Below are 27,690 nucleotides of genomic sequence, written 5' to 3'. Positions count from 1 at the left end.
GCTGCGGCGGCGCTGCTGTGCCCCGGGGCCTTGGGACTCCCAGGCCGCTCACCACCGAGGCGCCCCCCCACCCCCTTTGACCGGTTTCCCCTCTTTTGATTTCCGCGCGCGGGTTTTGGCTTGCACCTCCGAGTGTGTCTCCTCTTTTTGGAGGGGCTGGGGAGCTCGTTTCGGTCGTCTTCGGGAGCCATCCCCTCGGCTCTTACCTGCTCTACTATCTCCGGGCCTCACCCGACCAAACCAAAGACCATGGTGCACTGTGCCGGCTGCAAAAGGCCCATCCTGGACCGCTTCCTCTTGAACGTGCTGGACAGGGCCTGGCACGTCAAGTGCGTCCAGTGCTGTGAATGTAAATGCAACCTGACCGAGAAGTGCTTCTCCCGGGAAGGCAAGCTCTACTGCAAGAACGACTTCTTCCGGTGAGTACGCCCCTCGCGCGCCTCTGGGCTCCCTCCCCGCGGGCCCTTCCCGGCCAGCCAAGGATCAGAGCGCGGCGTGGCCGCGGTAGGAGCTGCCTTTTGAGAGGGCAGCCAAGTCCCGCAGGCGCCCGCCTCTTCGCCAGCTGGCGCGCTGGGCTCCCGGGACGCGGCCCTGCTTGCGTCCTGGAAATCGTGGGTCGCGGCTTAGCTGCACGTGCCTGGGAAGAAAGGGTCTGAGCCCGCCTCGGCCCACAAGCCCCTCCAAGCTTGGAGGAAGGCGGCGCGGCCTCGGGCGTCGTAGCCCCGGCCCCTCTCTCTCCCAGTGCGCCGAGCTCTCCAGCCTCCTGGGCTGCTTCCCTCTAGGCTGAGCTTTGAAGCCCGGTTGAGCTCCAGGCCACCAACTTTTCAGTCTCCGAGAGGTCTTGGCGGGAACCGCCGAGCTTTTTGCATGGGTCTGAGTCGCTCGCCTGGGCAGCGGCAGGAAAGAGCCCCTCTCCTGCACATCCCGGGCGTTCCCCAAACCCCAGCCGGCCTAGGCAAACCGCCTCACCGTTACCGTGAAGTGCCCCGAGGCTGCAGCCTCCGCGGTCTTTTCCTCAGCTTCCCGGGCTGCCTGCGGTTGGCATGAGGTTTGGCCTCCGCGCTGCTTGGACTTTGGCTGTGAGCGCGGGCTCCTCTCGGAGCTCTCCCAAGCACTGCCCCCCACCCCCAGCCACCTCCTCGTGGAAACCCCGGGGAAAAGCCAAGATTTCTCCCTACAGTCCTCCCTCATTTAGCATTTTAATTGTGTTCTCTTAAACTCGCTATTTTGTTACCAAATCCACACAAACACGCGTCAACAGAGAACAGAAGCAAATGCGAATTGTAATTCCCCTGTGGTGCTTGAAATCTCCCACTTTACTCGGCTGACTCGGTCTCTGTTTCCTTCGGAGTCTGTAGTGACAGATCAAACTGGGAGAGGGGGTGGGAGTTCAAAGCCACCTGTCCGCAATGCCGCCCCAGGACGCGTGGCTCCGGTTGCGGGAGGCTGCGGAGCAAAGCGCTGCGCAGGCTGGTATTTCCAGGAGGAAGCGCAGGCTGAGCCTCTGAGCCTCGGCAGGCCCTGCCCGTTTTCCCTGGGACTGGCTGGAACCCAGCCCCGGAGCTGCGAACCGTGCCGGCTGCCAGTGGGCCCCAGAGGCCTGGCCCCCCGCAAAGCGCGGCCGGGCGCCTAGAGCCAAGCCGCGGCTCTAGCTTGCGCCAACCTGCCGGCTTTGGGCTTGAACGTGGCGGCGGTCCAGCTGCGGCCGGCTGGGCTCTCCGTGGCTGTCTGTTCACCCGCGGCGGGGCTGGACCTTGCCAAGCCCCCGCCTGTGCGCCGGTCCTTTGGCGGTGAAAGAGAAGCGACGCTAGGAGAGAAAAGTGGCGCGCGGGAGGCGTTTACATGAAGCTCTAATTAGAATTTGACTGTTTTCTGAATCTAATCGGGGGGGAAAAAAAGTGCCTCCCTCCCCCTTCCCTTCGCTGTCTTGCCGCCTTCTTCCGCAGCGCTTTTTCTCTCTGGGACAACGTTGGGCAGGAGATGAGGGGTGGGGGCAGCTTGGGCCCCTCGCTCTCCCGCTGTAACCATGTGTGCCTCCTCCCCGACTTTTCGTGGTGCCGCGCTTCTCTCCCCGCCTTGCCAGCTTGGTCGGCTTTCTGCCTTTCTCACTTTTTGGCTCTCTCTCTTCCTTTCCCCTTCCTCCATTTCTACTTTCTTTCTCCGTGACTTTCTCCCCGCCTCTGTGTTCCCCGCCCTTCACCAACCCCGCCCCCCCCCGCAGGTGTTTCGGTACCAAATGCGCGGGCTGCGCGCAGGGCATCTCCCCGAGCGACCTGGTGCGGAGAGCGCGGAGCAAAGTGTTTCACCTGAACTGCTTCACCTGCATGATGTGTAACAAGCAGCTGTCCACCGGCGAGGAGCTGTACATCATCGACGAGAACAAGTTCGTCTGCAAAGAGGATTACCTAAGCAACAGCAGCGTCGCCAAAGAGAACAGCCTCCACTCGGGTGAGGCCCCAATTCCCCGCTCGCTAGGGGCGGCCAGGTCCCCGGGGAGGAAGGTCCGCCGAGGCCGCCGCTCACCTGTCCCTTCCTTCTCCCCAGCCACCACGGGTAGTGACCCCAGTTTGTCTCCGGACTCCCAAGACCCGTCGCAGGACGACGCCAAGGACTCAGAGAGCGCCAACGTATCGGACAAGGAAGGGGGCAGCAACGAGAACGACGACCAGAACCTGGGCGCCAAGCGGCGGGGGCCGCGCACCACCATTAAAGCCAAGCAGCTGGAGACGCTGAAGGCTGCCTTCGCCGCGACGCCCAAGCCCACGCGCCACATCCGCGAGCAGCTGGCTCAGGAGACTGGCCTCAACATGCGCGTCATTCAGGTCAGGGCCCTGGCGTGCCGCTCAGATCCCCCCAGAACCACAGGGCTCCTCTAGGCCAGCTTGCAGGAGCCGAGCAAGTGCGTGGAGGCTGGCCCAGGGGGAGAGGAGAAGCCCAGACCCACCCCTACCCTTGCGACCTTTGGAGCGGCAGCCTGATGTTTAGAAGCACTGGGAATCCCTACTCTTCCTGGTCCAAGGCGGGTGATAGTGGTGGCTGAGGGGAGGGAAAGGGAGCTCAGCAGGAAGCTGGAGGAGAGGACGTTGTCAGACATCCGGTGAGAGTTGGGACCCTTTTTTCCTGCACCACCTACCCCTGTCCCGAAGGAGCGCAGAGGTCGCTGTGCATGTGGGACTTCGTGGATTCCTCCAGCTTCTGCACAAGGAGATCTCCCTCTGCATCCCCAACCCCGACTTTGTGGGTCTCTTGCCCTAGTCAGTCAAGTCCCAGAGCAAAGACTTCCCCTCCAAAGAGAGGTGGGGTGTCGGGGTTTGAAGGTGAGGCGGTCTTCTGGGGAGTCAGCCCTACCTCAAGGTCCCAAGTGGGATGGAGAGGGGAGGGAGGGGACCACCTGGGCAGCTGTGCTGGTGTTGTAAGAATCTGAGACTACACGTGATTTGCATGGAGTCTCAGGCCCAAGTTGAGCTGTCTAGTTCACCTTGCCTGGGTGTGCCTGGGAAGCTCAGTGTTGTGAGCAGGCGTGTGCCAGCTGCCCTCCGAGGAAGGCCCTGCAGCCTCTGGGAGGTTGTGCCAATGTGCGCGCATGGGGCGCACGGGAATGGCAGGCTGCATGCCTGTCACTGTGAGTGAGAGGCTGTGGATAAGTATCTTTGGCACTGGGAGATTGTGCGTGGGTGTGAGAAGGAGATTGTGCGTTTGGGTGTCACTATCGTTGGGACACTGAATGTCAACAGGAGGCTGTTTAGTGCTCTGTCACTATCATGGGGGGCAGAGAGGGAGCGGCCAGCGACTGTGACAGGAAAGCTGTGCGTGTCTGACACTACTTGGGGAGGTTGAACGTCTGTGCGCACAGCCCCCCAGAAGCTGTAACTGTGAGTGTGACTGTTAGAAGCAACTCCAGCTGCCTCACGTTGGGCAGGGCAGCTTGCCCAGGTCCTCCAGGCGGGAATCCTGTTTACTGTTGGCTCAGGCGCCGCCCCGCGCTGTCCTACTCTGAGGACCCCCCAGCACCACCATCCACAACACACACACACACACACGCACACGCACACGCACCCCCGGAGCCCTGAGAGCCAGGCGGTGGGGGTGGGGAGGGGCCGGCCCGCGGCGCTCCTGAAGTGGGGCCTGGGGGTCTTTGTGGCCTCACCCCGGGGCGCATGTGCTTCAGGTCTGGTTCCAGAACCGACGCTCCAAGGAACGCAGGATGAAGCAGCTGAGCGCGCTGGGCGCCCGGCGCCACGCCTTCTTCCGCAGCCCGCGCCGAATGCGGCCGCTCGTGGACCGCCTGGAGCCCGGGGAGCTCATCCCCAACGGGCCCTTCTCCTTCTACGGAGGTGGGTGCGCTGCCTGCTGCGGGGCTCGGCCAGGCCGGGGTGGGCTTCGTCGGAAGCGGGTGGCAGCGCCCGAGGCGCTTCTCTCTGTCTTTAGAGAAGTGGAGAGATGGGTGGAGGCTGGGAATTCAATCCTGGGGACGGTGGTGAGCCCGGGGGCCGACTTCCCGACCCTGCACGAGGCCGGTGGGCAGGTAGGGAGCGGCTCCTGAGTGTGCGCCCAGCCTCCTGCCTGCCCGCAGCCTGGCAGGGAGCCCGCGAACCGCGAGCGCCCCCGCCGCCCTCCCCGCCCCGCGCCGTCTGCCCCGCCCCGCCTCCCCGCCCTGACACCCTGCTCCCCGCCGCTCCGCAGATTACCAGAGCGAATACTACGGGCCCGGGGGCAACTACGACTTCTTCCCGCAAGGCCCCCCGTCCTCGCAGGCCCAGACGCCGGTGGACCTACCTTTCGTGCCGTCCTCGGGGCCGTCCGGGACGCCCCTGGGGGGCTTGGAGCACCCGCTGCCCGGCCACCACCCGTCCAGCGAGGCGCAGCGGTTCACCGACATCCTGGCGCACCCCCCTGGGGACTCGCCGAGCCCGGAGCCCAGCCTGCCCGGGCCTCTGCACTCGATGTCGGCCGAGGTCTTCGGGCCGAGCCCGCCCTTCTCGTCGCTGTCGGTCAACGGCGGGGCCAGCTACGGGAACCACCTGTCTCACCCTCCCGAAATGAACGAGGCGGCCGTGTGGTAGCGGGGTCGCGCACGGTCCGCCGAGCTCGCGGTTGTACAGAAACGAACTTTTATTTAAGAAAAATAGAAAAAAGGAAAAAAAAAAAAAACACATAAAAATCAAGTCACTCCCCCCACCATCACCACCTTCCTCCAGCCTCGGGGACCGTTTTCCGTCTGGGGAGACTGGATGGGAAAGGGGGACACGAAATAGGATTTAAATCTGCCTGGAGGTAGGACTGGGATCCGCGAGCTGGCTGGGAAGGTGCAAGACTGGGGGCTCCCGACGCGAACGCAGACCTCTCCCCACCTCCCGCCCGGGCCCGGCTCTGCGGACGGAGCGGCGGGCGGGCGCGCGTGGCCGGCGGACCGCGCGGAAACCCCGAGGGCGGCCGCGGGAGCGCGCGGGGCCGCGGGGAGCCGCGGGGAGGGAGGCCGAGCCCGCAGCCGGGTGCGGGAGGCGAATCGTCCCTGGGCGCTCCCAGGCCAGCCACCAGGGCTCTGGCGGTGGGGAATCTAATAGTGCTGGTCTCAGAATTCAGCAACAGCGACTACAAACTCTTATAGCTTCAGAAACGCCGACCTGCTGTGCATCAGGTGGGACTATATATATATATATTTTTTGTCTCTCTGGGTTTTCTGTTTTTTTGTTTGTTTGTTTGTTTTTGGCCAAAATTGCAAAATCCTAAATGTAAAGCCCTCAGTATCAACTCTTCTACCTTCACAAAGCTCTACACACAGACACACAGGGACACACTGGATAGGACGGTCTCCAGCCAGACCTCTCAGTAAAATGACTTGAACATCAGCTGTACAAGAAAAGTATTCTACTTACACACACACACACACACACACACACACACACACACACTTTAAAAAAAAAAGACTATTGAACTAAAAACAGTCAACTGTTTACGTATAATGTTAAATTCAGGAGTTCAGTGTTTTACTAATATATCCTGTTTTGAAACCTCTTGTTCAAAAACAAAATGTTTTGAGCAGTCAACCAAAATTATTCATTTTCCTTTCCTGTAGATGTTCTGACAGATTTGCAGGGCTCGCAGCTCACTGTGCTAGTAGTATGTAAAAAGGTGTTGTTTACACAAGGCAAAGAGAAAACACGATATTCAAACACTTGCCAAATAGAATAATTATAGCACAAATACTGTAAAGGTGCCTGGCACCACAACCTGAGAAAGTGTTAAAAAAAAAAAAAAAAGTGTTACAAGGTTTAAGAAAGAAACATCTTTGCTAATTTTTAGTCCTGTTGAACATTCATGGAATTGTTAATATGACTTATATAGACCCACACAGGTTTTATTTTTGTGTCTTTAAAATAAAAGTCCAAAATATTTAAATTTTATGGTCAAATATGCAGTCAACAGCTGCTACTTTTTTCTTTATATATTAAATTTCACATATGTCTTTTATTGTTCTGATAAACCTAAGCTTGTGTGACCTCCAGTGCATATTAGACCATTCACTGTATGAAAGAAAACATGTTGAATAAATTTGTGAGTTTTTAATAAAAATAGAAAATCTGATGTTTAGATAATTGGTGTGTTATTTGATGTTTTAAGAACTAGAAGGGAGGCAGGATGGGGAGCTGAATGGCCGGTCAGAAGTGAGGCAGGGCTAGGATATCTATTTTTACTTTGGCTGTTGTTGAACCCCATTGCTAACGCCAGCCAAGCTTTTCTCCATGGCTTCCTGCTGTTATTAACTACAGATTTTACATTCTGTGGGTTTAACTGATACAGTTGAAGAGATGTTTGCTGGTAAATTAATATAGAATTTGAAATAGAAATCAAATCCATGGCTCAAAATGAGTGACCCCAATCTGTGATTAGGCATGAGATCCCATGCACTCTCTCTCTCCCCCTCTCTGCACAAAATAAACTGGACTTGTGAATGTCAGTTAGCAGCAAATATATAGGGAGAGGTGGTCTTTTTCAGTTTCAATTCATTTCCCATAGATAATCCTGTTTTCTAATTTGGTGGTTTGAAAGACAATGTAAAATGAATGTACAGTACAGCTAAAAGTGAAATACCTTAATCTCTTTCACAGAAATGATATGAAATAGTTGTTTTATAGTATTTGTTACGTTTGACGTTCCCCAGAAGGAAAACTATTTTGTCTGGCACAGATACATACTACGCTTCTCTGAGAGATGAGTAAAAATAACCAATATAGAAATCAGATGTCAACTGGCAGTTGCCAATTGGTTCTGAAAAGTAGTTCAGTCCCTTCCAAGCTTTCATTAAACGTGGAAGGAATTTAAATATTTTATCTGCTATGAAATGCGTGTGTGTGTTTTAATATCAGACACTATTAGTGTTCCAGGATTTCTTTTCCGTATCACCTAGATTTCAGTCTGGGTTATTTGCTTCCTTATTTTCTTAAATCAAGGTTTTACATTAAATGGCATGTAATTTCCAGTGTTGTTTTCATATTTTGTTAAGACACAACCTAGTGTATGTTTCCTGACAAGGCTTTAAAATAAGCAATATTTCACTGCACCCATATGATGGCTTATCCAATGGGGAGGACTATCAGGGAGGAATCTGAGAGTATTCTTGTAGAAATCCAAATTTATACAATACAGGAGAGACTTGAAACACCTAGCCTCTGCACACAGCACCTTCCTTTCTTTATCCGCTCTGTATGCAATCACTGGATCAGCTTGTTTTTGCCCGTTTAGTGTTTATTTGTGTTAAATCATAGCCACCTTATTTATTAAAGCCACCCCCTTTAAAGACATTCATTTAACCGAACCTCATTGGGAAGCTGCGTTTTCCTATCAAGCCCGCTGAATTATTTAGCAGCTTTATTGTGGAACCGGGTACTTGATAAGAAGCGTTTTAGAGTTGGGGGCTCAGGCTTGGTGTGGACTCAATTTTTCTCTGACTCCGTGGCAGCAGCCCAGTTTTTCCCCCTTGGCGCTGTGTCCTGAACCCTAACGCATACCTGAACAGGTGGCAAAGCTTAGCAGTCAGTTTGGGAGCTGCCTGAGAGGAGGAGATCTAGAAATGTCAGGGGCTGTCCTCCTTCCCATCAGAGCCTCGCTGCCCACCTCTGGCCCTGAGGTGCAGGCAAGCGCCTCACCATCCCCACCCCGGTGGGGCCGAGAAAGATTAGGGGCCCAAGGAGAGCGGCAATACAGCCCCCTCCTGCCTAAGAGGGCAGTCTCCTCTCTGGCCAGGCTTGGCAGCCTGGTTTCTCCCTGCAGCCATCTTAAAGCCACCACCTCTTGTGCCTTTTCGCAACCTGCCCTCAGGGTGCCAGCGGAGGAGCTGCCATCTGCCCTGGGCGAGAGAGGTGAAACTCACCCACCCAGCCTCTCCAGGCTGGGGGAGTCTGTGGGAGCCTGGGGGGCTACTTTAGGGTGAGACAAGGTCAGGGAGGACTATTCATGGAGAGCCAGGCCTGGGACCTGGAGATTGATAGTATCTGGGAAAAGAAGAGAGGCAGGTGAGAACCTGGTTTCCCCAAACTCTTGAAACTCCTGGTCATGTGACAGGCAGTTGATTGGGACAAGGGGTGGGGGCGGCATCTAAAGTCACCCCTGCCCATCCTCTGCTATTCCTACACCTGTCTACCACTGTGCAGTCCTTAGGCAGCAAGCAGAGGGACAGTGAACGGGGAGACCCTCTGAACTTCTCGGGAGAGGACTGTTTTTTTGGGAGTGCCCTTCCATCTATTCCCACCCCCCCTGCTTATCTCATCTGCTCTCCTCTCTAGAGCAGTCAGAGGTTTACATTTCTTCTAGGAAACGAGGTCTTTGAAATATGCCCTCCCATCGTTCACCCTCTGACTCGATCCCATCAGGAGACCCCTCTTTCCTTCTCAAGAAACTAGAGGGGGGGGCGCAGAGACAGCATTTAGGTGGTTGCTTTCCTGCCCCACGCCTCAATTTCTCTTTTTGCATCTGAGGTTTTAGAATTCTTCCCTCTTTACTCCACCCCTGGAGTCCCCTCCCTGCCCTCAGTGTGGGGTAATAAGTCAGGGGAAACATTCTGGGGGCTCTGGAATGTGTGTGACAGTAGGGTGGTCTTGATTTCTTCCTCAAAAGGCTTCCCAACTGAGCGGAACGAGGAAGGAGAAGGGAGAGGAGGTGAGCAGGTCTACAGCATTTTCTGCCCAGAATGGCCCAGCAGCGTCCTGTTTGCATGACAGCTGAGAGGTGGTGTCTGGCCGGCCTTGCCTTCCTCCCCACTTTCTCCCCTTTTCTTGACCCCTAGGCTAGATTTCTAAGCATTATTAGTGTCCAAAATAGGAAGGGAAGAGGATTGTGGGAAGTAATTTCCTAAATGTGGGCTGAAACATTTTTGTCCTTTGCAGCCCAAGGCAATGGCCCCTTGTCACAGCCTGAGGAGCGTGCATTTGCTCTGCAATTACAGGGGATGTGTTGGCGTTTTTTTAAGCTGTTTCCTAGCTTGAACTTTCTTGCAGATGGTAAAAAGCAGGGGTTTTTTTTGTGTTTTTTTTTTGTTTTTGCCTGAGTCCCCTGCCTAAGGTGCTCCCTCCCTAGCCTGGCCTTCTTTCCCTTCCACGGTTTTTTGGGGGGGGGGGGGGAGGGGAGGTCCATTCCAAGGCAGGTCTCCTTCCCCTATGCAGCCACCTAGGAAAGGGACATAGGACAAGGCACCCCAAAGTGGTGGTCTCTCATTGACCTTGATCCTGAAGCATACGAAGACTGTGCAAGGCAGGGATTCCCATTTCCCTTGGGCTCCGCGGTGAACACTGGGGAGCTGAGGGGTCCCTAGGAAGTTCAGCTGTGGGATCCAATTGGCCTGGGCTGTACCCAAGAAGGGCAGGGGACACCTCTAACAGCCGTTTTCTGGATCCTTTTGAGACAGTTTCTGTGTGGGGGTTTTCAGTTCTCCACAGGTGACTTCAAACAGGCGCGGGAAGGGCGGCGGGCTTTGTAAGCACCCTTATCCCGGGCTGCTGCTCCTGTTTACATGTTTGTCTGCCCCTCTGGGCTGATCGCCTTCGGGAGGGGATCTGACTTACTCCTCTTTGCATCCCCTCTGGCAGTGCCTGCCACACAGCGGGCAGTCGGGGAATGCTCTGGAGCGAAGGCAGTGTGAAAGGATTGTCTCTTTCCGTGTGCCCGAGCGCAGTTAAACTGATCCTGGGACGTCTTTATATTTCGAGTCTACCCGTGCCCCTCGAATGGCAGACTTGAGTCCTTCCGTATGCGTATCGGTGCCAAGCGTCTGAGTATGCCCGTCTCTTTGCACAGCGAAGATGTGAACGCCGATGGGTGTGCAGCCGAGCAGTAACCTCTCCCCCCCTCTTTCCCAGTGCAGACAAGTCTTCTTGGGGAAACTACATAACTGATCTTCATGTGTGCGCCGCCATAGCGATTTCTAATTATTCCTATTAATAAAGACGCCGGCAGTCCGCCGCACACTTACACATACACCTATCTGACGCAGGAGTCCCACATCCTGGCTGCTGCGGGGCCAGAGGCGGGAGCCCGGCCGCTCCGCACTGTGACCCGCCAGACCCGCGGGTGGTCCGAGGCTGTGCGAGCCGCAGGGCGCCTCTGAGGCTTCAGCTTCACTCCCCCCTCCTTCCCCAGTCGGCCACCATGGGTCACGGCTACATTGCACTTTATTTCTAAGCAAATCGCGGACACATCTTGAGGTATATTTTGCGCAAGGGGACAGCGGCCGCTCGCACCGCAACCCCTGCTGCGCGTCGGCTTCAGCCGCGGACCCTTGCGCGTGCCCGCGCCGCCCAACGCACCCCTCGGCGCACGGGCACGCGCACGCGCGGCCGGCGGCCGGTCCGCGAGGATCCCTTCAGCCTCCAGGGCGCTTCCGCCTGCGTTCTAGCAGTGACGTCAGGCCCCGCCCCCTTCCGTGCTCCTCCCGGAAGTTGCCAGCTGGGAGCTGAGCGCGAGGCTCCGCGCGGTTCCTGGCTTGGCTGAGGAGCAGTCTCCAGGCGGGAGGACCCGGCGGGGAGAGAGCGTCCCGGGCTGGGGCCGCACGTTCACGTTCACGTTCACGTTCACGTGCGCGGCGCCGAGCGGAGCGGAGTGAGACCTAGTGACGATGGCGGGGCCGCAGCCCCTGGCGCTGCAGCTGGAACAGCTGTTGAACCCGCGACCACGGGAGGCGGATCCCGAGGCCGACCCCGAGGAGGGTGAGGCTGGCTGGGGGAGGCCACGTGCGGCCCCGGGCCGCGTGTGAGGGCCGGCATCCTTGGAAAACTGCCTCCCGGGGGGTTTCCCCGGTCTCGGGCGGACGGCCTCAGCTTCTGACACGCTGCGGGGACTTGGTGCTCGGGTGGGCGGAGTGTCCCGCGGACCGCGGCTTGGTTAACTGTTGGGCTCGGGCTGGTGCCAGGAGCCCGAGTCTGGTAGCGGCTGAAGTTATCTGTCAGGATGCACTTAAGGGAATTGCGTTAGAAATGAGGAGAAGGAACACTCATCCGGTTTTTAAACTCCGCCTGTCCCTAAGAACTTACTGGGGGAATGAAGTAAGAAGTAGATTTCCATGGTGCTGTTGAAGCCTCTTTAGGCCCCAAGACACTTTGCTCGGTTCCTGTAAGCTCAGGTTCAAGGTCTAGTTGGGAGTAATCTTGCTTTAGACGTGAATCAAGTAAGTGTGAGGAAGGGAGAATAGTGAAGGATAAATGTGAGTGCTGGGCTGTGTCTTAGGAATATCAGTTGGAGGAACTGGAGCTGTTTAGCCAGATAAGTGAAAAAAAAACCCTGAGGGATAGGATGATGGAGTGAGGACGGAACATGATGATGGCTGACTTACAGTATTTGAGTGACCGTCATCCATGGCAGAGGAATTGCACTAGTTTTATATGATCCAAGGCATAGAAATATATCCTGCAGTAGATACAGAGTCAGCTTTCTGTTCTGGAACAGCAGTAAGGTAGAGATCTACCTGGGGAGGTAGTGAGTTCCCTGTTCCTGGATGTCGGTGGGGATTTCCTTGAGGATATTCAGGTATGAGTTGAAAGGGTTGGACAGGGTTACCACTCAAGTTTCTTCTGACCTGGAGATTCTGATTACTTTCCCCCTCCCCCACAGCCACTGCTGCCAGAGTGATTGACAGGTTTGACGAAGGGCAAGATGAGGAAGTTGACTTCCTGGCTGTGGGTAGCATTAGAAAGCTGGCATCAGCCTCCCTCCTGGACACAGACAAAAGGTATTCTGGCAAGACGACCTCTAGAAAAGCTTGGAAGGAAGACCAGTGGGAGCATCCTCTGTCAGGTTCATCTGGTGAGTGGATATATTTGCATGGTTTTTGTTTTGTTTTTGCATAGTACTCTTACTCTTCCCTAATTTTTCAGGTTAAAATCACCCATTTTAGTAATTAGGTAAGACTAGCCTATGTACCACCACCTATTATCGTAAGGGAGACCATGTGATTTGGCTTTAGAAAGGGCTTTAGAGGTACTTGATTTCGCTTCATAAGGAATCTAAAGCCTGGAGTTCTTAAGTTGCTACACTCCTTATATTTAGACTAATAGTTCACCGTGAAATGGAGTGAGAGAAAAGGCAGTGCATGTTGGATACGGAAGAAGGCTGTGTGTTGAAAAAACATTGCCTCTGATGAGAATGCTATTCAGGGATTTTGATACTTTTCCTTCAGTTTTTCAGTCTTGCATTGGGGTCACTGTATGATACTAATTTGTGATACCCATTTTTTGCCATTGTAAAAATAGCATAATCCTTCTCCTTTCCCTGCAAGAGTGTTAGAAGATGTTAGAGTTTATAGTTTTAAAGCAGAGTGGAAGAAGGGGCTGGATATGGTAATTATTGAGTGGATGTCAGTTTGCTTTTCATTGGAGAAATCAGAGGTGCTGGATTGAGAATCCACAGGTAATATAAAAGAAACTTTCATTTATGTTATGATATACATATGATTTAGTCTTTGATATATTTCGGGGGTTCCTGATAAGCTTGTTTCACATTCTTTGCCTAGAGACTGATAAAGAGACCAGTATGAGACAAGTATTACATTTATTGTGCTCTCACCATGTGTCAGGCACTGTGGTAAGCCTTTAAATTAAGGTCTAAGAGCCTGGGACACAGTAAGTCCTCAAAAATTGTTATCACCATTATTATTACATATATCATCTCATTTAATCCTCCCAATAGCCTTGTGAGGTTGGTACTATTTATTCCCATTTTAGAGATAAAGAAATTGAGGGACAGATTGGTTAAGTAACTTGCTCAAGGTCATATAGGTAGTAAGTGGAAGATCCTGTACTCAAATAAGGCAATCTGACTCCAAGATCTGTACTCTTAATTACTGCTCTGTAGGAATGTTTCTTAATCTGAGAAGTGGCATACCTTTAAAGAACTTTGCCTTTAGCTTTTGTATTTATATTTTTGACAGACTTCCCTGTGTCTTGAGTTTATATATAGTTTTTAAAGAAGTACCGAAGGCCTCTCACATTTCCATACTACCTTCATTTTATTGAAGAAAGTTGTTGGTAACTGGTCCCTGTGTCTAATAATTATGTTTGCTTTACATGGGACCTTTATGTTCTACCATGGAAGAGAGAGGATAATCAGTAAAAACCCTAATCAGGTGATACCCTAAGGATAAGTAAAACCAGGAGCCGTAACTAACATTCCATTTACTGTAGGATCAAGTTCGAACTCCTTCCCATTAAAGGTAAGACTCTCCTGATTTGGTCTCTGGGCAAATCTCCTACCATTCTGCACTCCAGTGTATTTTCATGGTGCTGGACCTTTGCATGTGCTGTTTTTTCTTTCTCCTTTCTCTGTGTGATGAGCTGTTAATTATCATTAAGATTATAAAGGCTCCTCCTACACATAAAGCCATCTCTCACCTTTCCAGAAGAGTTAAGTGGTTCCTTCTCTATATACTGTACTACTGACATTGTAACATAATTATTGATATGCATATCTACCACTCCCACCAGACTATGAAGCCCTCCTCATAGGCATCACATTCTATTTGTCATTCCTTAGCATTTTTCTGTGCCTGGTTCAGAATAGGTGCTTAATAAGTGTATAATAAATCATGTACACTTGTGTGATAGAGATTATGCATTTGGGATAGTTAATGATAACCTATAAGTTTTTAGATTCAAGTTTGGGAAAATTGGTAATTCCCTCACACCTGTTGAAATCTGACCATTCTTCAAGGTCCAGACCAAAGACTATCTCTTCCTTATAACTTTGCTTAAATTCACTGGCCCCACAGTTAAAATTTTCCCCTTTTCTGGGGTATCAAAACTTTGTCAAAGCACTTTTTATGTCTTTTCTGTATTATAGTTTTATGGGTCTTTCCCACTAGAGCCTTTCATTAGGATAGGATTTATGTTTTATTCAGCTTTGCTTATCTCTTAGCATTTTAGAATAGATGTGTAATAAGTATTTATTGAATTGAGGACAATGTACTTTTTTTTAATTTATAACTGCCATGGTCCTTTAGATGAAATGAAAAACATGGCCTGGTATTTGCCTCATGGTAACACTATTTTTTTCTTCTTTTCTCCCTTGTTTAGATAAGGAAATATCTGATGAGGAAGAGTCTGGAGATGGTGATTCAGAGGGGCTGGGTCTGGAGGAATCTGATGAGGATGCCATGAGTGCTGCTGAGGAGCAGGAGTGTGAGGACGATGGGGACAGGAGGAAGGGGAGCAGAAGCCGCTCTGGGAAAACGCCTGGCTTCAGTGTCCAGCACATCAGTGACTTTGAAAAATTTACTGAGGGAATGGATGACCTTGGTAGCAGTGATGAGGAAGACGAGGAAGAGGAGAGTGGTGTGGAGGAAGGGGATGGCGAAGACGACTTAGAGGGTGCCAGTGAGGAGGACGGGGCTGAAGGCAGGAACCGTGAAGATGATGGTGTGATGACCTTCTCCAGTGTCAGAGTTTCCGAGGAAGTAGAGAAAGGCAGAGCTGTGAAGAACCAGATAGGTTTGTACAACATGGTTTACTGTTTGCTTATTTTTCAAAGTGTCTGCATTTCATGTCCTTTTTGTTTGTTTGTTTTGGGCTGTTCGCTCTCTCCTGTGTCCTTCCAATTAGTTTGCGACATGCCCCACTTACCTAGAAGCCTAAAGCCCCGTTCCTCTATGCTTAGCCAGCCATTTCTACACTGAGCTGCTTAGCTGGTTCTGCTCTAGTACTTCCAGCAGCTGTGCAAGACTGAAGAGAAGAGTCTTTTCTCCTCTCTTTGGGCTTTAGCATTCTCTCATGTAGCACATATTTGCTTCCAAGATACTGAATTTTTTCCTTATAATATGAGTGTTTCCACGGCAAGAAACTGTGATAAAGCTGTGCTGCTTAGAGACTGGTACGATTTCCTGTCTCTTTCCCCCGTCCCTCCCCAGGAAGATTGTATAACTGAGAAATGGAATTCTTTTTTCTTTCTCAGCACTGTGGGACCAGCTCTTGGAAGGAAGGATCAAACTACAAAAAGCTCTATTGACTACCAATCAGCTTCCTCAACCGGATGTTTTCCCTATTTTCAAGGACAAAGGTGGCCCAGAATTTGCCAGCGCCCTAAAAAATAGTAAGAATACTTATGCCGTATTGGGGTACTTTGTAGCACCCCCGATGATCTTCTTCATGTCTTCCTTTGGGTTACACAGGGTAAGGAAAGATGATGACTGCAGGAGGAGGAAAAAGTTTTAGAATCGCTGAGCTTTGAAGGCCAAAAATTTTAGAAGAGAAAAGGAATTCAGAAATTTTACAGATGAGAGAACTGTGGCCCAGAGAGAATCAGTTGCCCAGAGTTACAGAGCTTGTTCGTGCACGGCAGAGAGAAAACTCCAGCTTTTCTGTCTTTCAGTCTCGGAGCCTTCCTTCTGCATCACACTGCCTCCTGTGTGCTGCGTGCCTGTGTGCCCTGTGGCACTAGAGGACTTGGGTAGAGGGAGATGGGGGTAGAGGGAGATGGGGCTAGTGCACTGTGGTTGGAATCGCTGTTCTTCATATATGTGCTGAGACTTAGTGTTTTCATTTGCTCTTTAAAACTAACTTTTATCTTATGGAGTCAGGGTTGGAAGGGACCTGAGGAGGATGTCTAATTTGGTATCTTCTTTTAGGGAGAATTACCATAAATCATTTAAAATAAATGTGTAGGATTTCTAGGGAAAGGGACTCTGTGAACCTTTCATGTAGGGGAATACCTGGTTTAACTAGGAATTACTTCCTCGAGTCCAGTCTATAGATTGTATGTCCTGCCATACTTGAAGTCTGTTTCCTGTGTGAAAGGCCCAGTTAATTCCTTTAGGAACCCTGCAGATACTGTGAGGGTGGGTCTTTTATATCCTCTCCCCCCGCACTTCCCCTTTCCTCCCTTAAATAAATAACAGATTGCCAGTTTTCAAAATTTCTCAGATTTTTGGAGCTCTTCTTTTGCTATTTTTGATGCCCTAGCCCCCTAATTCCCGATTTGCCTTGGAATGAAACCTGGACTGCTCTAGATTAAATGTCTGAAATGTTTTGCTAAAGGCCTTTTTTTTGTGTTACTTATTACTCTTCTTTATAATGTCTCTCTCTCTCTTTTTTTTTTGGTATTTAACCAATTGCCTCTTTGCCTCATCGGTGAACCCCAGTTAATGTGACAGATGTCTCTTAGTCTGACAGCGTTGGCTATGGTGGAAGAGGGAGACGAAGAAAGGAATGTTTGTTTGTATCGCATATTCTAAGATAGAGGGTGGGGAGTTTCTAATAACCAGAATTCCTGCACATCTGAAAAGTAGTTAATTTTTGTTTGTTTTCAACCTTCTGATGACAGTATGACATAATACGTTATATACCTCCCTCTCTTGGTGAACAGAGTTTAAGAAAAATTTCTTGACTACATTACTCTGGATGAAGAATTTATATTGTGCGTGCGATAGAGCTGGTGTGGAACACGGGCTGAATTTGTGTTGACCTCAAACAAACACTGGCACTTCCTGTCTTTAACTAAATCTCTTTTCAGTTTGCTTGGTTTACAGTAGTTAAAGTCAGACTGCCTGGGTTTAGATTCCATCTTTGTGACCTTGGGCAAGTTACCTAACATCACACTGAAATGCTGATAATAAGGCTGCGAGGAGGATTAAAGGATGTGATGTGAAGCATTAGCACAGTGTCTGGCACAGAGCGCACTGCAAAGGTTAGGTATGGGCAGAACTTTTTCCTGCTGAAAGAGGCATTTGGCAAAGTTCAGCTATGCAAATGATAGTCATTGTTGTAACTACCACCCCCGCTGACTTCAGTGTTTTTTGACTCTTTATGAGTATTCATATTCCTGATATAATTTAAATTAACCATTTGTTCTGAAAAGTGGATATTGTTGTATTCTACGATAATACTTGTAATTCAGTTTCTGCCTCTTATGCCTATGGAAAGGAGAGCTGAGATTTCCTTATTTCCAAACCCAGCCTATTGCCTCCCTGAAATGTTCAGCCTTTCCTGGAAATATTTGGCTTTGGTGCCACTGCGTACGCTGTTTGGGCCCTGCCTTTCTGATTTCTTCTCATCTGAGACTCTTATCTTCCCGGGGTCAGTTTCATTGCATTTAGGATCCTGTTCTCAGGTCGTGTTCTCTTCATATATTCTGTCCTTGGCACTGTCATTTACCCTTATAGTCCTGACAACAGTCTCTAAAACAGGAGACTCCAGCCGTGGTTTAGCTACAGTAAATTTCTGAACAGGTCTTTGTACCTTCAGTACCCTAAACTCTACTTTTCAGAAACTAAACAAACAATGCCTTCCTCCCACAGCACACACGCGCACTTAGTCCCCAGTCACCTTGATGTTACATGTTGGTAATTAACTCTTGAACTGTGAAGTCATTGCAGAGACGGTTTTTGATATTTTAGTAGCAGCATAAGTGGTAAATCATGAAGTAACCTTAGCAAAATTAAGGGATTTTCTATGCACAAAACCATTTCTCCAAAGAGATTAGTGTTTCATCTGATTTTCTTTTAAGAAGTTCTACAGTATTACGAAGCAGGTCTTTTATGTTGGTAGCAACAACATATAAGGAAGAGGGCAAGTTATCTAAGGAAAACTCAGCGTGAGTTATTAAAAACTTTTCATTATGCAATATATCAAACCTGTATAAAGTAGAGGGAATTGTACAATGATCTCATATACCATTACCAGCTAAGTAATCATCAACTCACAGCCAGTCTTATTTCATCTATATTTATACTAACTCTCCCCTCACGTCTGGATTATTTTGAAGCAAATATCAGACATCCTATCATTTTATCAGTAAATTAGCATGTATTTCTAAAAGAAAAGGATTTTTTAAAAAATCACAATACCATTATTTCACAAAGAACATTAACTATTTTCTTAATAAGTATAACTGATTTGAATGGATGGAGGACTTGAGGGAGCATTTCTATAAGAGACACTCTCTGCTATCTTTTACAGAGTTTGCTCTATAGCTTTAAATGAAGTGATTAAAGGAAAGCCAAACTTCAGCCATAATAAGTTGACCTTTTAGTGAAATGCATGTTATTAATGTATTTAATGAGATGCATTACAAACGGCAGTGAGCGCCATGTTTCATTACAGGTCCAAAATGCAATATCATTAAAGACCTTTAATAGAAACAATGGTTGACATTTTGATATTTCCCATAAGCAAAAAAATCCAAGAACATAGTATAATGTAATATAAATATAGAGGCAGTGTTGGAATTTTTTACTTGCTTAAGAGTGTAAAAACAAATTCCGTTGTTAATAAATTACATTTTGTTTGCTCCGCCTCACCTTCCCACCTATAGTTCCTACTCATCCTTTTATCTCTCTCTGGCCCTTCCCCTGGCACCCCTCAACTATTTTGATTGAATAGACTAAAAATTTTAATGCTATTTGACATCCGTACTAATAGATACCATAAAGAATAGCTTACCAGTTTTTGAGTAAGTCATGGGCAACCATAGAGTCTTGATAATGTTTCTGTTTTGTTTTTAAATTTTATTTATTTTTAAGTAGGCAGTATATTCACATGGCTCAAAATTCAAAAAAGATACAAACAACTATATAGAACCCTCCTTTCCACTCTTGTAACCCCACCGTCGGGTTCTCTATCCTATTGGCAACCAATATTCTCAGCAAACTCCTCCCCTTTTTAATTACTTAGTTGCCTTAGGTGACAAATTCATGAACATCTATTTCGGTTTTCTTTCAATTAACACTTTATGGGTTCATGGCAGAGTTCTCACAAATGATCTGTAGAACCCTGAAATAGTCTTAATTACTTGGAATAGATTTAAGTATTGCTTGGGATGAAGGCACTTGCAAGCTTCTCTAAGAGCAGCATTGTATAGAATTAAGGACCCTTATCACCATGGACTTCATCTAGCCAAGATGATGTAAGATTGATCTTTTTGTTTCAGCTGGTGGCTATCACTTTTTTAAATAGCTTTACTGTTCTAATTATAAAATTATGTCATGTTTACTTCAGAAATTCAGGAAATACATAAAAGCATAAAGAAGAAAATAAGGATTACCTGTATGTAATCCTGCTGCCCAGAGGTAATCACACTTGTCATTTTGATGAATATCCTTTCAGACCTTTTTCTGTGCTTACACACACACACACACACACACCCTTTTTTAAAACCAAAATGGAATCTTATAAATATATACTATTTTGTAAGCTTATTTTTTCTACTTAATATATCACTTCATGTCAGTATATTTAGATGTACATCAGCATTTTCAGTGGCTACAGAATATTCCATTTTATAGATTTACTGCAATTTGTTTAACCAATCTGTGTTGATGGATGCTTAGGTTGATTCTGGTTTTCACTTTTATGAAGCATGCTTTGATAAACATCCTCGTACATACATATCTGTGCAATTTGTCTAAAAGTAGCACTGTCCAGTAGAAATATAATGCAAGCCACATGTGTAACTTTAAATTGTCTAGTAACCATATTAAAAAAATGTAAAAAGAGGTAAAATTAATTTTTGTAATATTTTATTGAACCCAATATATAAAAAAATTTGTTATAATTTTAACATGTAGTCAGTATACAAATATAAATGAATTATTTTATGTACATTTTTTCATGTTAAGTCTTAGAAATCCAAAGTGTATTTTATATTTACAGTGCATCTCAAAATTTGGACTAACTACATTTTGGGTGCTCAATACTCGCATGTGGCTAGTGGATACTGTATTGGACAGCACAGGTCTATATTCCCTGGAAATGCAGTTGCTAGGACAAGGAATCATATGGTATTTTTTTTTTAGAAAGGCTTTTGGAATATGTTCAGAAATTGGCCCTAGAAGAATTGTAACAATTGAAATTTTCATCTGTAAGTTATTTTCCTGCAGTCCTACCACCACAGAGTATTATTGATCTCTTATTTTTCCTAAACTGTAGGTGGGAAATGGAAGCAACCATTTCTTGATAACTTTCTATTTGATATTTACATAATACCTGTTGACTTAGCATTGAAATGTATGCTATGTTTTGTCTATTTATTAGAGAATGAACTCTGAGTCGGAAGACTTTTGGTCCCTCTTGAGCTACTACCTAATTTGTCCAACCTGGTTAATTATCCACTTATATTATGTAGAGAGTAAAGTTGGGTTACAGAGTAAGTACTTTTCCAAAGTAACCAAGTAGTGGAACCAGGATGAGAGTGTCAGATTCTTCTGCAGTGATTCCAGCTACCCTGAAAAGATGAGACTTAACAGATGGGTCACGGAGCTGCGAAAGTTTCAAAACTACAGAAACCAGTCTAGTCCGAAAATTTGTTTTGTTTTGGGTTTGTTAGGAATTAGGGTTGTCTTCAGCTTCAGAAACAATCCTTAGTACTAATGAGTTCAATAAGGCAGCGGCCCTGACTTGTAGTAGCTTGTAGGAGTTCCAAGTAGGATCACTCTATCCGTTATTCACCGTGAAGTTGTACACATCACTAAATGTCGGACCCTCTATGGACATTTAATTAGCTCACCTTTCACTATATGTCTGGCCAGAAGGAAAAGGGGGAGGGAAACAGCTTAAATAGTGCCAGCAATTCTGCCTCCCCTTTTACTGAGTGAGTGTGTGCCCTGGAGTAAGCATGAGAGGGCAGGTGGAATCTGCTTTTGTATCAATTATTTTTTGTTCCTGAATACTTCTCATCAGACAGACTATGAATTTAGTGTTTAAAGTTATATCATGCAGTCTTTGTACAGCATGATCCCTAAGCACAATCATCTAAGGTTAATCAGTGAAGCAGCTGCATGCTCTGGTGTTTGAGGGGAGAAACTACGTTGAACTAGAGGAGAGACAGCATGGTGCTCAACTCTATGGGCAATTTTAGGGATTTTTAAAGCAGTTTTGTCAGAACTTGATTTTTGTTTTATGCTCAGACTTTAGAACCTAACTACTGCATGAAATGCTATTCTAATTTATTATTATTTATGTCTTAAAACCTATTCTTGAATCATCTTACTAAAATTATACATGAGTGTGATAAATACTACAGAAGCATTCTGGAAGACAAGAGTCCTTTGCCTTATATCCAGTCTCATTCTTTTTTTTAAATATATTTTTTATTAATTTTAGAGAGAGAGGAAGGGAGAGGGAAAGATAGAAACATCAATGAGAGAGAGTCATGGATCGGCTGCGTCCTGCACGCCCGCTGCTGAGGATCGAGCCCACAGCCCAGGCCTTCCAGGTCCATAGGTCAATGCTCAACCACTGAGCTACACCAGCCAGACAACAATTAAATTTTTAATTATTTTGTTGTATTTTTGGAATCCATAGGATTTATGTTTATATCTCTAGTTAACATGTTTTGTTTCTACTTGATTTTTCAGTTTTAGGCATTATCTATTGACTCATTATGAAAATGAGGATTTAGCTCTCATCCACCCCCTTCCCCTTGGCAATCACCACACTGTTGTCTGTGTTTCTTTCTTTCTCGATCAATCCCTCCCTCCCATCCAGCCCTCCAACCCCCTCACCCCACTCTGACAGCTGTCAGCCTGCTCTCTATGAATCTGTCTCTGTTTTGTTTGTTCATTGTGTTCATTGGATTCCATATATGAGTGAGATCATGTGATACTTGTCTTTCTCTGACTGGCTTACCTCACTCAGCATAATGCTCTCCAGGTCTATCCATGCTATCATAACGGGTAAGATTTTCTTCTTTTTTATGGCAGAGTAATATTCCATTGTATAAATATACCTTATGTTTCTTTTATCCACTAATCCACTGATGGACACTTGGGCTGCTTTCAAGTCTTCTTTGAATGTTTTTATTTCACATATGTTCTTAAGGGTTCTTTGTGCAGAGTCTGTTTCGTCCAAGCTTCTGTAACACGTTAGATGTTTTCCTCAGATATGTGGTGCTCCTGTGCTCTCTGTTGACTTTTAAAAGTAGGGTACCCAAAAGTTGATTAGAAGCTTTGTATGTTTAGATAGGGCTCTTTGTCTGTGGTTGCCATTGTAGTGACCTATCTGGGTCATATGGGGAACCCCACTATCTTTAGATCTTTGCTCTTCATGGGATCACTGTTGCTAGGGGACTTCTGGTCTCAGCCTGGCTGCCAACATTCTAGGAGGTGGGTAACCTGGGGATTTCAGCATTCAATCTGTGGACTTCAACTTATTCCTGTTTTTTTAAGTGATCTCCTGTCCAGAGACCTTATGTTAACTCTCTTCAAGGGATAAACCTCTAAACTTCTGCCTGAGTAACTGGTAACCACTGGTAACTGAAACCATGGAAAGCAAAACTACAGATAAGGAGGGGACTACTGTACATGTTTTTGTATGTACATATACTTTCACTTCTCCAGGATAACAGAATGAAATGGCTGGGTCACATGGTAAGTATATGTTTAATTTTTAAAGAAACTGCCAAGCTGTTTTCCAAAGTGGTTATACCATTTTACAGTCCAGTCTCACCAGCAGCATATAAGAGCTCCAGTTGCTTCACATCCCCATAAATATGTGCAATGGTCAGTCTTTTTCATTTTAGACATTCTTGTAGTTGTTTCGTCCATTGGCTTTTTAGCTTACCAAACTGAGTTGCTGTCATCTCTTTCATACTTTGTCCTTTCTTTGTGGGTTTATTAATTTTAAAAGTTACTTTAATCAGTGGAATAGAATAGAGAGTTCAGAAATAGAGTCTTCCAAATATGGGTAATTGACTTTTTACAAAGGTGCAAAGTCAGCTCAGTTGAGACAGGATAGTCTTTTCTGTTCTATGCTAGAACAATAGTACATTCATTTGCAAAAAAATGACCTTCAATCTGTAGCTCACACTTTAGACAAAAATTGACATGACATAGATCATTGACTTAAATGTAAAAAATAAAACTATAAGGTGAAGAACACATGGGAGGAAAAAATCCTCATGACTACATTAGGCAAAGAATTCTCAGATAGGTCACCAAAAGTATAATCTATGAAAGAACAAATTGGTGATTGGGCTAAATCAGAATTAAAATCTTTTGCTCTGTGAAAGATATGTTAACAGAATGGAAAGACAAGCTATAGACCTAAAGAAAACATTTCCAAATTACATATTCAACGAAAGAGTTGTGTTCAGAACATATAAAGAACTCTCAAAACCCAACAATAAAAAATACCCATTAAAAAATACCTCAAGCCCTGGCTGGTGTGACTCGGTTGGGCTTTGTCCTGTGCACTGAATCGAACTGTGCCAGTTCGATTCCCAATCAGAGCACATGCCCGGGTTGCATGAAAGAGGCAGCCAGTTGATGCTTTGCTCTCACATCAATGTTTCTCTCTCCCTCTCCTTTCCACTCTCTCTAAAAATCAATAATATATATACATATGTAAAGATTTGGACAGAAACTTCACCAAGGAAGATATATGATGGCAAGTAAGCACATGAAAAGATGTTTAACATAATCATTAGTGTTGAGGTAAATGCAAAATAAAACCACAATGAGATGCTATTATATACCTATTAAAATGGCCAAAAACAAACACCTGACAACACCAAATGTTAACAAGGATGCCCAGCAACTGGAACTTACATCCACCCATTGCTGGTGGAAATGCAAAATAGGATAGCCACCTTGGAAAACAGTTGAGCAGTTTTTTTTCATAGTTATATATTTGCCAGATGATCCAACAATCCTAGTCTTAGATACTTACCATAGAGAAATGAAAACATATGTCCACACAAAGACTTGTACATGCTTGTTTATAGCACCTTCATTCATTGTCACCCAGAACTGGAAGCAGCCCAAGTGCCCTTCAGTAGGCAAATGGATAAACAAATTCTGGTAACACTACACATCAATAAAAAGGAACAAACTGTTGATAAATGCAGAAACGTGGATGAACATCAAAGGTATTATGGCAGTGAACGACTCCAGTTTTAATAGATGATGTACATTAAAAGTTCATTCAGATGACATTCTGTAGAAGGTAAACGTAAAGGGATGGAGAGCAGATCAATGGCTGGCAGAGTTAGGGGCGGGGAAGGGGCAGCCCTGCTTTCTTCTTTGTTTCCTCTAAGTTTCTATTTTCCTCTTCAGTAGCCTCATTTCCTTGGAGTGTTTCCCACCTGTTTTTCCAAAGTGGCTCACCGCTGAACCCTGTAGTTCAGCTTGTGAACATTTTGCTTGGATTGAGGGAGGGGCTATAAACAGTTGTGAGCTGATTCCCAGATAACTCTGGGAATATTTCTTATGGTAATGGATACGTGATACAGTACTTCTAGGGATGGAAGAATGGGCTACATCAACCTATGGTGTCATTTTTGCTTGAAATATGTATCTTTGGTACTAAAACCTTACCCAGAAGAGACTAATAGATTACACAGGGCTTCTAGATTTTGATGTGGGTTAGAACTGAAAAATGAGATGTCTTTAAACTCTTTTTCCTTCTCTCTTTGATAAGTGATATAATGTGGTTTGGACACTCAGAGATTCCTGAGATTCCAGGTTCTGGTTGATGATTTACTGCAAAATTGCTTATAAATTGAAGTAGAAAATGTTTTGCAGACCTGGCAGCTTTCTGGCTTCACACCCATTTGTCACCCAGCATTTCCCTTTGTGTATAGAACAAGAATTAATTAGGCTGCACTGCAGGAAAAGTTTATGGCTATAATTTATATAGGATGAATTTCTTTTTTAAAGAGACAGCATTGTTTTGTTATACCTGTATACATATGTGCGTATGTATAGAGAGTGGCTTTCCCCCCTTAAAGCAGTGTTTGTGAGCTTCTGGAGTAAGTGGTTCTGCTTAATGCAAGATGTTGAAGGAATAGATGCTTTGTAGTGATTGCTTTTGGATTGAATTGTTGGCTTTTGTTCCTGGTTTTTAAGTTCATTGTATACTGGTGAGCAGCACTGTTTAGGTTTGCACTTTAGACGTTGGTTGGAATTGTCTGGTTTTGAGAGCTTTGTATTTTGGTCTCTTTCAAGACTCACGATTCTGTGGGGTTGTTGTTTTTTGGGTTTTTTTTTAGGGTCTTGCTCATTCAATTAATGTTTTCATAATCAATGCAAGTCAGAACTTGCAATTTGTTCCTGATTTGCACATTAAAGAGCTCCATTAATTAAGAATCCTGGTGTTTGGCATGTTCCCGCAGGATCTGTGCATTATTTACATGGTAAAAGTGCAAGATGCAAGTTTCTCAGTGTATGGCAATTGCAGTTAATCCTGCTTCCCTCCCTCCCTCCCCCCCTCCCCCCCTCCCCCCCTCCCCCCCTCCCCCCCTCCCTCCCTCCCTCTCTTTTGCTTGCGAATAACAGTTAATTCACAACTCATTGAAACTCCTTAGGAATACATTGTGCCAGAATAAGAACAAGTGATCCAAATGAGGGGGCCACAGTGAAAGAGCAGAAAGTAAGTCCTTTGTTTAAAGGGGAAAACTCCCCTGGAAGACACAGAGAATTATTTATGTTTTGTTTTTTGTTGGTTGTTGCACTTGGCTCAGTGTAGGAGGTGTAATAGTGTTGAGTTGTAATTCTGTTTATTCTGAATTTGCAGATTTTTTCTCTCAATAATAGTAGTTGCACTGATAAGTGAAATTGCCTTTCATAGCTCAGATAACCCCAGAAATTTTGACAAACATACCCCTGTGTTTATGTCAAGTAAGCTGTTTCATACTATTCCTATTTTTAGTTGCTTTTTTATTAAATGACTTTCCATAGTGTTTGGGTTCTGTTACCATTAGGAAGCCTTGGTCTGAGACTGAGGTGGTCTCCATCTTGGTGTCTGAGAGGGTGTAAATAGCAATTGGAAACATGAAGTAGATCACTGGTTCATCAGGCTCCTTCTTTCCAGTTTTAACCATGGCTAATGCTTACCTACTCATAATGTATTTTCCTAATGTAGCTAGTCTATTTTTAAAAATACTGTGTGAAGCTACAAAGCATTTTTCAAAAGTGTAGAGCCATTTTGCCCCCTGAAATTATGAATTTGCTAGAGATTTTATGTCACTTAATTTTTCCTTATGCTCTTTCATTATGATATATATATTATCTATCATCTATCTATCTTTACATATATATAAAATCTTTACTATAAAATATATATATATAAGCCCCGACCAGATAGTTCAGTTGGTTAGAGCATCATCCTGATACACCAAGATTGTGAGTTCGATCCACGGTCAGGGCACATATAAGAATCAACCAATGAATGCATAAATAAGTGGAACTACAAATTGATATTTCCTTTTCTCTCTCTCTCTCTTTCCCTCTCTCCTCCTCCCTCCCTCTCTCCCTTCCTCTCTTCCTGTCTCTCTCTAAAAATAAATATATAAAAACAGTATAGATGTATGTAAAGGAGAAAGTAAAAGTTCCCCCACTTTCCTAAATCCCTACACTTCCTCCTCAGAAGAAACAAGGTGGGGTATATTATTTCAGACATTTTAATGTGTATATGTTATCTCCCACTAGATTTATTTTTCCATTGTTTTAATTCAAGTTTGACAAGAAGAGGAGATGGGGTGGGGGTGGTTGGTTGGCAGGTGGTGTGAGGGGGCATGAAACAGGTTATAAAGCTACTTATGAATTATCTTAGAGAAAGTCTGTATCATGATACCTTTAAGATAGAATTCTCTCTTGATTATTGTAATTATTATAACTTATCCCCAAGTAAGTTTTCCCATATGACTTGATTTGAAAATTTGTTGTACTTGGACAAAACTGGACTCTAGCTGAGTTCTTTGATAATTTTTAATTACCTTTCATATAATATTGATTGTTTTGCTCAGTGTTTAGTCTCAGATCTACCAGATTCTTTTCCTTGGGACAGTTGAGTAAATTTGCCTCTGGATAAATCCAAAATGCTACTATTTTGAGAAAAGTTCTTATTAGTTATTCATACTGTTTTATGTGAGGGAAATTTTTATAGGTAGAGAAGCTGTTCCAACAGTTTTAAGGGGTCTTACATCCTAAAGATGGTACATAACCTAGGCTACATAAATGTCAGCAATTGTGAGGGTTGGGAGAAGGGCAGAGACAAATGTTTTAACTCAAGTAATTATAAAGCATTTCTGGTGCCCTCAGTATGACTTATAAGATACAAAAACATGAATGGAAAGCCATCAAATGTGACATTTTGAGAATCAGGATAATCATTTTACGTCTATCTTGGTCTTTTTATTGTGCAAGTATAATGCTAGGTGCCCGTATACACTAACAATAATAAAAGTAGCTCCCTTTTGTTAATGGTGCACTGTTCCCCATGT

At 46.0% G+C, this 27,690-nt stretch overlaps 2 protein-coding genes across 2 annotated transcripts in view; both read left to right on the top strand.

Annotated features, from left to right (window-relative positions):
- Nucleotides 1–249: 249 nt before the first annotated feature.
- LHX1 (LIM homeobox 1) lies at nucleotides 250–5,063 on the top strand. Its single transcript, XM_087825648.1, has 5 exons — nucleotides 250–419; nucleotides 2,222–2,448; nucleotides 2,545–2,822; nucleotides 4,169–4,334; nucleotides 4,684–5,063. Exons 1-5 carry the CDS (start codon nucleotides 250–252, stop codon nucleotides 5,061–5,063), a joined length of 1,221 nt encoding a protein of 406 aa, XP_087681774.1.
- Nucleotides 5,064–11,044: 5,981 nt separating this feature from the next.
- The window catches only part of AATF (apoptosis antagonizing transcription factor), a 75,814-nt gene continuing 59,168 nt past the window's right edge, over nucleotides 11,045–27,690 (top strand). The window contains exons 1-4 of the mRNA XM_016210690.2: nucleotides 11,045–11,198; nucleotides 12,100–12,291; nucleotides 14,556–14,969; nucleotides 15,430–15,567. Of these exons, the coding sequence (XP_016066176.2) occupies nucleotides 11,108–11,198; nucleotides 12,100–12,291; nucleotides 14,556–14,969; nucleotides 15,430–15,567 (835 nt within the window). The 5' untranslated portion in view covers nucleotides 11,045–11,107. The remainder of the gene's footprint in view (nucleotides 11,199–12,099; nucleotides 12,292–14,555; nucleotides 14,970–15,429; nucleotides 15,568–27,690) is intronic.

The sequence above is a fragment of the Miniopterus natalensis genome, chromosome 17, assembly GCF_054644295.1.
Source record: "Miniopterus natalensis isolate mMinNat1 chromosome 17, mMinNat1.hap1, whole genome shotgun sequence".
NCBI classification, from domain to species: domain Eukaryota; kingdom Metazoa; phylum Chordata; class Mammalia; order Chiroptera; family Miniopteridae; genus Miniopterus; species Miniopterus natalensis.
Note: the sequence above shows the minus strand (reverse complement) of the source record. Positions and strands in the feature narration are given on the sequence as shown.

What these genes read in the sequence shown, in the direction of transcription:
- LHX1 (XM_087825648.1), top strand. Translation starts at nt 250, where the DNA reads ATGGTGCACTGTGCCGGCTGCAAAAGGCCCATCCTGGACCGCTTCCTC. An exon ending in TCAACATGCGCGTCATTCAG is followed by an intron (nt 2,823 to 4,168) that starts GTCAGGGCCCTG and finishes CATGTGCTTCAG; the next exon opens with GTCTGGTTCCAGAACCGACG. An exon ending in GCCCTTCTCCTTCTACGGAG is followed by an intron (nt 4,335 to 4,683) that starts GTGGGTGCGCTG and finishes GCCGCTCCGCAG; the next exon opens with ATTACCAGAGCGAATACTAC.